General features: G+C 43.8%; 1 protein-coding gene across 7 annotated transcripts in view; it reads right to left on the reverse strand.

Moving 5' to 3' along the window:
* Positions 1-12,635, reverse strand: part of rptor (regulatory associated protein of MTOR, complex 1) — a 193,280-nt gene that overhangs the window by 101,164 nt on the left and 79,481 nt on the right. For all 7 annotated transcript variants that reach the window (XM_075463436.1, XM_075463435.1, XM_075463433.1 and 4 more), the window contains exon 8: positions 5,190-5,249. In XM_075463436.1, coding sequence (XP_075319551.1) covers positions 5,190-5,249 — 60 coding nt within the window. The remainder of the gene's footprint in view (positions 1-5,189; positions 5,250-12,635) is intronic.

Below are 12,635 nucleotides of genomic sequence, written 5' to 3' on the forward strand. Positions count from 1 at the left end.
AAAAGATTCTCCAACCAGCAGGTTACCTGCTGACAGGTGAGGGTGTCAGCATTGGGTATAAAAGGAGCTTCCACCAATGGTTTAGTCTTTCCAAGCATCGATGGGTTGTGGCTCACCGCTTTGTCACAAAACCCAGAGATTCATCAACAAGTTCCAAAAAATATTTTGCAATGCAAAGCTGTAAAGAACTTTGGTCTTTCAGCATCTGCAGAGCAGAATATCAGGAAAAGATTCAGGGAGTCTGGGGAAATCTCAGCGTGGAAAGGCCGAGGACAGAAAGCACTGCTGGATGAGCTGGGAGCCCTCAGGCAGCACTGCATGAGAAACCGTCATCACGCCACCATGATCAATACAGCCACATGGGCTCAGGAGGAGCTCGGAGAACCATTTCCACTCAACACTCAACATCCAGAAATGTGAGCTGAAGCTGTACCACACAAGGAGGAAGCCAGATATCAGCTCTGTGCAGAAACACGGCCCAGTTCTGTGGACACCAGCTCATCTCAGATGGACAGAAAGACAGTGGACACGTGTTCTGTGGGCAGATGAGTCCACGTTTCAGCTGCTTCTGGGAAAAACTGACGTCTGCTTCTACAAAGATGAGAAAGAGCATCCAGGCTGTTCTCAGAGAAAGGTTTAAAGCCAGCGTCTGTGATGGTGTGGGGCTGCAGAAAGGGTCAAAGTCGTCTTTCTTTTAGGAATAAAAATGCTTTATTCCATGTCCCATCCGTCGTGTAGCACCAAAAGCAGAGCAGCCTTTTTTTTTTTACTCTTTCGCTTCTGAATTTACTTTCTATTTGGCAGAAAAAAACTTTAAAAACTGTTATCATGCCTTTAAAGTTGGAGTTCAGTATTTTCTTCATGGCCCAACAGGAGAATCGGATCAGGAGAACATTCCTTCCATCTCTTACGTAAAGCAGTGTGACGTATGTGGGTTCTGAAAGCAGCCCGACCATTGTTCCACAGGATGACAGTGGTGGGACAAGTGATGAAAGAGAAGAAAGAGCATCAGGAACAAAGGAAAGACAAATAAAAAAAAGGGCTTGGTTTCTTCAAAGGTGCTCATCACCCCTCTTGTGGTTTCCCGTTCTGCAGTAGCTGTGCTGTACGGGAGCATTTCCTGCGATATTACCCGTCAAATGAAGTGAGGGGATGTTTGAAAGAAGATGAAAAGCTGTTTACAAATCAAAAGATCAGAGGAAAACAAAGCAAGTCAAAATACTGAGTTTGGATAAGAAAAAAAAACAGCTTTGAATTCAGAGGTAATCTCTTTTAATCTTGCAGACACAACAATGACCAAGAAACGCAGCCACCTAATCTTCGGCCTAATTGCCGAGCAGATGGTAAATGCGTCGCCGTGGTTTCTGAGATAAGGAATGAGAGACTTACATCATTTTCTTGGAGAACAACTCTGAACGACTAAGTCTTACATAATAGTCTTGTGCAACATGACCGGCTCATGTAGACAAAAGCTACAAGAAAACTAGTCGAACAGCAACTTAAATGTTTATTTACTCACTCGCAGAGCAACAACAAGAGACAATTAACCGATTTACTGTCAGATATCCAGTTTTCTTGGATGAATCAACGTCCTGCCTTTCCTCAGACACTGATTTAACTAACGAAGCTCAAAATGACATAACCCCCTCTGAAAGGCTTTGAAACAGGATCTGCAGCAACTGCTCTATGGTGCATTTCATTCAACACACCAACTTAATTACAGGTTTAATGTTAGGTTGGACCCCCTTTTTCCTTCAGAGCTGCCTTAATTCTTCATACTTTCAACAAGGTGTTGGAAATATTCCTCAGAGATTTGCTCCATATTGACATGACAGCATCAGGCAGCTGCTGCAGATGTGTCGGCTGCACATCTATGATGAGAATCTCCCGTTCCACCACATCCCAAAGGTGCTCTGTTGGATTGATCTGGTGACTGTGGAGGCCATTGGAGTGCAGGGAACTCATTGTTATGTTCAAGAAAGCAGTTTGAGATGATATGAGCTCTGTGACATGGTGCATTATCCTGCTGGAAGCAGCCAACAGAAGATGGTACACTGTGGTCAGAAAGGGAAGAACATGGTCAGCAGCAACACTCAGGTAGGCTGCTGCATTTAAACGATGCTCAGTTGGTACTAAGGAGCCCAAAGTGTGCAGAGAAAGTATCCCCCACACCATTACACCAGCAGCCTGAACCGTTAATGCAAGGCAGGATGGATCCATGCTTTCATGTTGTTTACGCCAAATTCTGACCCGACCAGATGAATGTCGCAGCTGAAAACTCGAGACTCGTCAGACCAGGAAACGTTTTTCCAATCTTCTACTGTCCAGTTCTGGTGAGCCTGTGTGGATTGTAGTCTCAGTTTCCTGCTGTCAGCGGACAGGAGCAGCACCCGGTGTGGTCTCCTGCTGCTGCAGCCCATCTTCTTCAAGGTTCCACCTGCTGTGCGTTCAGTGATGGTTTTCTGCATTCCTCGGTTGGAACGAGTGCTTATTGGAGTTACCGTCTGGCACCAACAACCACGCCACGTTCAAAGTCCCTTTTCTTCCCCGTTCTGATGCTCGGTTTGAACTGCAGCCAGTTGTCTGGACCACCTCTACATGCCTAAATGCACTGAGCTGCAGCCATGCGAATGGCTGATTAGCTGTTTGTGTTAACAGGTAATTAAACAGGTGTTTTGGAATCGATGAGGTGAAGAAATGAAGCAGTGTCCAAGAATGACCCAGTTAAATCAAATCTGGTCCAATAGAAAAAAGAAGAAGGCCTTCGACCGGGTGCTCACACTGAATTATTACTGATATCTTTGGTGAAGCATTTTGTGCCGTCTGTCGATGTGAACTGTAAATAGCATCAGGTGTAAACAGGAAGCTGGTTCACTGATCAATTACTGATCGATTGTGGAGAAGGGGTGAGACTAAATAAGCCACTCCTTTTAAGCATGTCACATGTGATGTTTATTGTTAAATCAATGTTGCTATATATCAGGTATATATATATATATATATATATATATATATATATATATATATATATATATATATATATATATATATATAAAAAAGACAGTTGCATGCACAGCTGCGTTGAGTGAGTTTGACCTGACCGTTAAACTGGAGGTGCGACTGTGTAATAAAACGTTCAAAACACTCTGCTGCTTCTAACTTTCTCTGTGAGAGGTCACGGTTTATATAAAAACAGCTGAATTCACTGCACAGACGTTGTCTTTAAGTTACACGAGTGACAAATGTGTCAGATGAAGCTGCGGTTATAAGATCAGGATTTTATTAGAGCAGAGCGACAGCCTGGAAATGCTTTAAATGGCCACTAGTAGCCTCAATGGGCTGATTTTCATCCGTCCACCAAAAGGTTTGTCAAGGACAGAAGCTTTATTGGGAATTCAGCTGTATTAATAACTGATTTTACAAAAAGATGGAACCATTTAAGTCGAGCTGAGTACATCAGCGTGTGTTAGTCCAGCTTTGAGAAGCTCAGTTTTACACGATTACATGCATTTTAAAGTCCAGTTTTGTTCTGACAAACACAATAACTTGTTTATTTCTGGCGTCACTTCTGTGAAAACCTTCATTCAAGAAGTGATTAAAGTCTGCTGGAAGCTCCACGTGCGCAGGTTTGTGTCTACGTTCACTCCTAAACCGTCTCTGGTGGTTTGTGGAAGGCTGACGTCACTGATCGAGCATGTCAACAAGAAACACTCACCTTTATCAAATATAGAGTGAAAAAGTGACTCATTGGGCCTCATGCAACAACCGTTCTTACGCACAGATTTGTTCTTAGGTCGTGAGTACGAGTGATTTAAGAGAATTTGCGCATTCACCAATCTTTTCGTATTTTACGTTTTCTTTCAGGTACGAACAGAATTTACGAGTGATCCAGAGCTGTCGTAGGAGTTTCGTAAAATAGTCCGCTGTTATTCCAATCAAGTTTGCTTGACCAGTGGATTATATATTTAATTACTTTGAAGCAAACATAAATAAATATTTACATTATACCCCATAATGATGCTGACATTATTCTGTTTGACTTAAATTATGCACCAATTGAAGGATATTTTGACTCTGTATAGAACAAGGTCAATGGGAAGCGTAACCAGCGGCTGACTTGTTACTTTTGGATGCCTTAGCGCGTCAGGCTCTTGGAAGAGAGCGTGTGTTCCGAGACCGTGTAGATTTCCTTGTGGAGACAGATGAATGGCTGACATCGTGATTAAGACTGCCAAGAACTGTGCTGCTGCAAATATGCAGCTTGCTAGAGCCACACCTCCAGAGAGAAACACGCAGATCAAACCCAATTCCACCAAATGACCAGGTCCTCACCACCCTTGGATTTTTGGCCATGATCCCAGCTTCCCAGTTCTTCGCTTTAGCAGGTCCCGTAATTCCACTGCTGACACTGCTAAAAATGACAGATTTTCCTTTTTGGATCTCTGAAAGCAGAACTTCAATCTCAGAGCCCATAAAGTTGTTCTTTTTGCACCTTGATGCCATTCTCATGACTCAACACTTCCTGGCACAGGAGAGAGGAAGCACAGCCTTATATGGTATCATTTTGGGCGTGGAGTATGCAAATTTACTATCCTCGTGCACTTAAATACGCATGGGTGGCATTCATCATTTATGCAGTCGTTTACACACTTTTTCGAGACCTTTGTACAAAAAAAGTGAGAAAAATTTAGAATAAAAATACGAAAATGTTCTTGCATGAGGCCCCTTGAGAGAGTGCTGAGACACTGTCGACCCTTCACTTCCTCCAGGTTCATTCAAACACCTCCCCCTTACTGTTAAATTACTTATTGCTTCAAAAAGAAAAGTCACCAACTTAGTAGGTTAAGTGTCATTTTACTCTCACTTGCATACAAAGTGTGTGTGTGTGTGTGTGGGGGGGGTCTCCCACCATGAAACTTCTAAAAGTTTAAATATGACATCTGTATTGAGCGCTGATATTAGTCTGAGGGTGTGTGGCTGAGAGCCTGAGATGCTCCACGGCTTTAAATCTGCCAAACTGTGAGGAGGAAACAAAGAAAATGATCCCTGAAGGATGGAAAACAGCACAGAGACGGCTGACGATGAGGAGGGGAATCGGACAGGGAGAGAAAACTGGATAATGATCTCTTTAGACTGTGCTCCACTGAGAGAGGCCAACAGGCTGGGGATGGCTGTAGAGGACCACTTACTTCTCGATGAGGTCTAACGTCACCCCCGGCACCAACTTGGCACTCTTCTGCATACAAAACCTGGAAGAAAACAAGACGTGAGACGTTACCGACGAAGGCTGGAAGGGACACAAGAGAAGCTCAAGGACTGCAGGCTGCAGTAAAACATTCTGCCTCTACAGTACATATTTCATGACCTACAACGGAGACAATCGATAGATAAAAAACTGGAGCTGCACAGATTACAACCGCTGAGCAGCACGAGTGTATTTTGGCTGAGTTATAGTCAGAGAGGAGGGGGCAGGCGGTGGGAAACACGGACTCATATTTCTCAGACGTCTGCCATGGGGGTTTTGTTTACTATGCGCGGCCAGCTGTAAGTCACAGCAGGCCGGCGTTCAGTCCTGACAGACGCACGGCTCAGCGCTGGAGCTCGCTGTGCGTCATCACACACCTGGAGGAAGGCAGGTGTGTGTGTGTGTGTGTGTGTATGCATATCATCCACGGATCAGCTGCAGGGAGCATTAAACAGAGGAAAGCGATGGAGGGACAAAGTGTTAAGCTCTTTAACATAAAGCCTCAGCTTTAACCTGAAGCATAAAGCTGATTAAAGAAAAGAAATGTTTCAAAGTCCAAAGCAGACATCAGCAATGTTTGGTGGATCCACAGAAAATACTTTTCAGTTGGTTTCATTCATGCAAACAGGAGCACTTTGTATTTCCAGAGACACAGAGATCATGTAAGCTGCTGCAGATCTGAGGAAAAACACAAGAAAAAAAACCTGAAATTTGTTTTTATTCTCTTTATTCTGGTTTTCTATCTTCAGATAATCTAACTCAGTTCATGCTTGAAACAAAGAAACACCAAAATTATAAAGGTTTTTGTTTGATAAACACCGACAAAAAGTACAAAACACAAATAATGAACAAATGTTTATAATTAACGTACGTCTCGTGATCAGTTTGAGGACTGAGGATACAAAATGTTGGTGGCAAAGTCAAAGATCATTTTGCTTATTTCACATTTACCTCACGGTATAAAAACCCATTTTAATACTCGCTTCAGTGAGCTTTTGCTGTGTGGAAGTCACGTACTGTCATGTTCATCTGTTCTAAAGTCCAAAATCAGAACGAAAAGATTGGATTATCTCCAGATCTTATGGCCCACATTGAGGCTTTAACCCCAGTTTAAACTCCAAAGAACGTACACCTCAACTCAGGTTTGAAAAAGGGAAAAATTAAGCGTTTTATCTCGTTTTAAGACACCAGGATGTAAAATAGTTGTTCAATATATGGTTTGTTGATAACAAAAAAAATAGGAGCAGGCTTAATCCAAAGCGATCAGAGTAATTCTTCACAGGCATTAGAAGCCGTCATCGAACTTGGAAGTGGATTCGAATTCATGCATCCAGTGTCTGCTCCACAGCCTGCAGCAGCCGAAGAATTACGAGATCCCACATGACAGCCGTGTGACCGACTGTCTCTTTAAAGATCAGCATGGGTCTTAAGTGTGTCTGACACTCATGAAGCAAAGAGGTGGACAAATGTGACTGGGATGACTCGTCCTGCAGTCTCCATTATCTGCTTATTAATTTCAAGATGGATGTATTATCGTCCCCCCCACCCCCCATGTGATACAGTCCAAGGCTGCTTTGCTGCGAGTTCCTCCAACGTGGCTTAAATCAAGGATTTTCTTCATGCTTTTGTTTTTGTTCGATGCAAAAGGGGAATCGGTGAATCCCCTGACAAAAACAAGAGATGATTAAGTGAGAACGGAGGCCGCCGAGCCAAAGAAAACAGAGCACAGACGTAGTGTTTACAGCAAACTCCTGCGCAGCGAGACGAGGAAGATCCCTCTGGAACGGAAGAATAAGAAGAACAGGAGGTCAGGAGGACGTGGTGGCATCTGATCACGCTGGTCGGTGTCTTCATAATTTTGATGGACATGCTGGCTTTGTCGTGGCTTTATGAAAAGCCGTGTTTGTGCCCTCGAATGATCAGAAACAGAGTTTGACATTCTGGGCACGCACCACGATGAGAGGAAAGTCTTCTGCTGGAGCTTAAGAATCACACTGTGTGAACTTGAACTCTAAACGGCTTCCCTGTGGCATGTTTGTTTTCTGTAATATCCAAACCGTGAATGCAACATGGCAGGAGGATATGCTTACTGTTTACCAAAGAGACGCAGGGGCTGAGAGCAAACACACAAAGTGGAGTAAAGCGCGCGTTAATGCTGCAACACGATGCAAGACGTGCCAGTGAAGCATTACCAAACTCTTTTAGGTTCATTAACCTAATTTTATGAATGAATGAAGGGAAGCTGCCGCGTTGTATTTCCTGAAGCCATTTGTGCTCAGTTCCCTGAGACTCAATAATTGGGTGAAGGGGTCACCGGAGGAGACAAATCCGTCACATCTGAGAGTGTTTGGGACTAAATTCTGCTGAGCTGGACGACACATTCAACACAGCACCGAGTACTTAGAGGCATGTTAACACCAGCAGTAGTGAAAGGAAATACGCTTCCCTGCACTGTGAAGTCGAACTGTTAAAGCTCTGCTCAGCCATATAACAGGACTATTGTGCCTCTTCTGGTATAAAAGCACAGGAGAGGGACTAACTTACAGACCAAAGTATGTTAAACTAAGTTAAGAAGCAGTTTCCCCCTTTTCAGCTCGTTAGTATTGGGTTCTCTCGGACCGAAATAACTGAAAAACTCTCCACTCTTTCAGTCCGTGAACAAACTTTTCTGGATTTCACCACATTGTTGTTACCAGCTTCTTCATCGTCCGTAAACTCTGAGTCAAAGCCTGGGACAGAAACTACGGACCACATGGGCAAACACGACAAATTTAATCCCGTCCTCTGCTGTGGGTGGGATGCCTGGAGGAGGAATGTGTGGTTACTGGATTCAAAATCAGCAAAGAGGCTATTAGGTTCATTAGCCACTGCGACATCACTACGGGGAGAAACTGAGGCTTCTTTGTGGTTTGCTATGGCTCTAATGCTCTTCCATCGAGTTAAACTGGTCTTCCATATGTTGCCTGTAGATGTCTTTGGGCTGGGTTTTTTTTTAACCAGGCAACAGTCAGTGGGTCTACAAGGTGAGATTAATTAGATTATCGCTATAGTTGGGTTATGCTCCTTATTTGAGCAAGGGTAATTATCCTTGGATATATGGCGGTGAATGAATGGAATCATAGGCACAAAGCATGTCATACCCCGGTATGATAGGTGGCGCTGTACCCATTTCAACTATTGCTAATAGAGCCACTTCCTGTTGACCTCTTCACCACCAACAACAACAACAAACTCAGGCATTGGAGAAAGATGAAGAACGAAGAGCAAGATGAAGCTACGTCCATCTATATTTCGTCTGTGATGAGCTGCTTGTTGCACAAACGTGATGCACGTTTGTTTCTTTCCGGCGACAATAACAGTAATATCGTCTCCTTTGACTTCCGGGTCACGACCCTGGGAAAAAAATCTTGAACATGCGCAGAACGCAAAGTCTAATTCACCACGTGCTTCAGCGCCTACAAGCAGGTTTAATGTGACTTTCAACCGACTTATCTCGGGGTCTTAATCCGATCGCGAGTAATCCGATCCAATCTTTAGTCAAACTAAAGTGTCTACATGAACTTATTAACTCAGTCTTATTGTAATTTAGCCAATAATCCAATCCTTTCAGTGCTATGTAACCCCACTGACTGCCCGCTGCATCTCCTGGTTTAAATGCCCGATTATGTGGCTTCTGGTTCGGAAACGTAAAAATAAGTGAAAAGGTGCAGCTGTAACTTGTTTTCTTTAACCATCCATACTCCAACCACAACTGCATTGAATTAACTTGTAAATTTGCAAATAAGGGGAATTTCTGCCTTAAAAAACGGTGTTTGTTAAATCTGGTGTTAGTCAGAGTTAAAGATGTCGAGTTATTTCACTGGAAACCAGCTGCAGGAGCTGGTGCAAAAAGCATGGAATCACCTAAATCAAATATGATGACCATCTATATATCTGCACTTTAACCAACTCTGCTGTACGTCACATCTCAGCACCAGTGTTGCTTGTTGGTACAACTCATCCACGTTCTGCTGAGCTGAGCTGCAGCCAGTAAATTAACATTCCTGCACTGCACAAACAGATCGGCTGACTGAGGTACAGCAGGGCTAAAGGGCAGAGATGAAGAAGAGATGGAGGGATTATTACCCACAGAGAGCACGGTGGCCAAACCTAAATTGGCCCGGTGAATGAGAATGAGCGAATGTGTGGGCGCTGAGCAAAGAGGGGAGGCAGTGAGCATGTACATATTAAACTTTGAATAGGGAAATTAAGTGGACTTTATATGAGAAAACTGCTGCCTGGGTCTGTGGTAGAGGAGTGGGAGGAACAGAGCGTCTCCTCTGGTCCCTGCTGAGCCGCCGTCTTCTACAGATCATTACTCCTTCAATCAGCCCGCCCGTCCCAAGGCGCCGACTCCATCAGGGAGTGTATGTGCAGGAAGGCCGAGCAGGTGCCCTCGCATCTAATCTCCTCAGTCACTAAACCACGATGCACACGAGAGTCTGAGACTGTGGAAAATCATCTAAGAATGTAAACTGTTTATTTCAGGTAGCTTTATCAAAGGAATATGTCCCGCCTCAGAAATCGAATATTTGTTTGCAAGTTGCTCCAAACTGCAGCATCATTAATCGCCCACGAGATATTTGATTCTTCATGACATAGATACAAAAATACAGAATAAACCAACGGATCAGCAGTGAACCTTTGACTTCTGGAGATCCAAAGAGCCTCAAGGGGCCATTCTTTTATCTTCTCACTTGGCAGTGAAACATTGAAAACTCCCATAAATGATACGTTCATCAAACAGTTGGGCTAAGCCCGGAGCCTTTGCTATCAGAATGTGCAATGAGGGTTTCTGAGGTGAACTCGCTGCCATCTTCAGTGCAAGCAATGACATATGCAGTGTTATGCAACCGTTTCCTATGCAGTTCATCTTATATCAAGAGACAAGAGGGAGAGGAGGAACGTGTCAACATTTTTACAACTCATTTGCATTTCTGTTATTAAAGCCAAGGCTCCTGAAAAAGATCACAGTGTTGCGTGTGCTCTTGTGAAAGTTTAACTTCCCCGCTTCGCCTATAGATGCTAGAGATGGGAGGCAGAGCCACATTTGTTCCCAATGAAGATAATGAGGTTGTGCTGTACTGTGTGTGTGTTTGTACCCTGGCTGCTTCATTCCCAGTTCTTTTGTTATCTCTTTTCCTGCTCTTCAAGCTTCAAACATAATTTCCAGAACATACATGAAGATGGCAGGACAAAGGTCAACCTCATACCCATTAGGAAACAGAAACAAGAAGGTTGACGTGTCACATGTCAGTATCAACAGCAGCAACAGGACCTTTGGTTAAGTGGTGTGCAGTTATTACCATATTACTAGGGCTGAGCAATCTTATTGATACTGCGATATATATCGATATTTTGTTTCCCCATAAAGTATCGATTTTTCAGCCGCGAGTATCGATACATTAAAGGCATGGTTGGTAATCCTGGAGAGCTAGCAAGAGAACTAGCAAGATTTGAAAGTGGCACCTCCGCTAAGCTCCACCCCCCCCATCATCCTGTCAGTGCTCCAATCGAAAGCCACGGCCCCACAAACTTGAACGCGCAAACAATAGTTGACACAGGTGGGAGAGGGGGTCTCATCAATCTGTGTTTCGACGGCGTGGAAGTTGACAGATCTTTCTCATGGCTAAAAACAACACGGAGAAGAAGAAGCTAATGTTAGCATTGGGCGAATACGAGCTACAAAAGTAGCCAAGTTGGCAAACCTTACATATTTCATGAAAATAACAAATCCCCCCGAAGCAAAGGAAATAATTACCTGTCCAACAGAAAGAGAGCAATCGCTTCGCTGCATCGCTTTGCAGGCCCTTCAGATCCCTCAGTTGTCTCCACCGCTCAAACGCTGCACCGATGTTGACTCTGGTCTTGCTTCTGGCTTTATCCAGAGCAGCCGTTTCTGCCTCCGGCTTTCTTTTTCTTCCCCTTTTAGCTGGCCGAGCAGTTACAAGTAATGGTAGTTTTGGCTGCATTTTCAGGCAGAACGGGCAGAACTAGACATGAAGGCATCTGATTGGCTTTTTGTCCTCGGCCCCATGAGTTTGGATTGGTCAGCTTTTTGTCAGTCCTTCAGCTGCCACAGAGGTCTGATTATTTTCGGCCCTTTTTCTAAACACATCATGTATAGATTACTCTAAGGATAGACGGACCTGAACAGGATTACCAACCATGCCTTTAAGTATTGGCTGTTTTGGAGAAGCCATGGTGCCATGTTTACTTTCCTGGTGGCTAGACTGGCTACTTCATATGTTCAAGCTAAAAAAGCTGTCAAAGAATCTGTTCAGAACAGGCCACCTGCTGCACCTTTTAACTCTCCATTGTTTATTGTAACACTGCACTTTATTCACTTGTCAAAGGCTTGAAAGCTACAGTTTGCGCTGTTTCAATAAATGAAACTAATTTTCTCACCACATCTTTGATTCATTTTGTCCAGCCTTTGCAAGCTGCCCAGTCAGAGCCATATATTGTGTAATTGATGCGTTTTTCAATTTTCAGTTCAATGAATTCAATCCAAGTCAATGGAACAGTCACAAGATGTCACCAAAATATCACTGTCCCTTTAAAAGCTTTCAGAAAATGATGCAGGTGTATCGAATCGCATCGAATCGCTGGCTGAATATCGCGTATCATATCGGAAGATTAGCGAATCGCTACAGCCCTACATATTACCAGAGGCTGGGTTAGCATTTGTAGATCTGGTGGTAATAGAGGGAAAGCTTCAGCTGGGAGCAAACTGACTCTAACATGTACGTAAAGGCAGTAAAGGCAAACGTTTCTCATCAAGGTCTTTGTAAATGTTCGCTTCGCTGATTCTCAGCAGGTATTCCAACATCGCTAACTGCTACCTACATGACTATCAGGAACATGGATGCCTGTTGGTGGTCAATCCAATTTGGATCTAGAGCCCCAGAGCAAGAAACAAAATGAAGTGGTTCATCTGTAACGATGTAGGCAAAGTGCCTGCAGGGAAGGTAATTGCTGATGTTGTTCATTGATGCACAAAGAAGGACAACTGATATTTTGTGTTTAGCAGATAATCATGACCACAAAGCACCTAAGAGGCTGTGTGTGGAAGCACTTCGGTTTTGACACCACAAATGAAAGAAAAGCTTTTCTGCTGCCTCTTAACAAGCTGCCCACCCTCCTGGGGGGGGGGGGCACCAAAGAGGTGGGAGGGTTTCAGGTCACAAAAGCCTGTTTTCTGAGCCTCGCAGCAGCTTTTCTCTTCAAAACAGTCTCAACGATTTGTTAGTTTAGCTGTTGTGTCCTTTCACAGTGGTTCATTCATTCATTCATTCTCACTGATGATTGCATCCGAAACGTGTTCAAACACCCCAAAAAACAAATCAAT

The sequence above is a fragment of the Odontesthes bonariensis genome, chromosome 4 (assembly GCF_027942865.1).
Source record: "Odontesthes bonariensis isolate fOdoBon6 chromosome 4, fOdoBon6.hap1, whole genome shotgun sequence".
In the NCBI taxonomy this organism is placed as follows: domain Eukaryota; kingdom Metazoa; phylum Chordata; class Actinopteri; order Atheriniformes; family Atherinopsidae; genus Odontesthes; species Odontesthes bonariensis.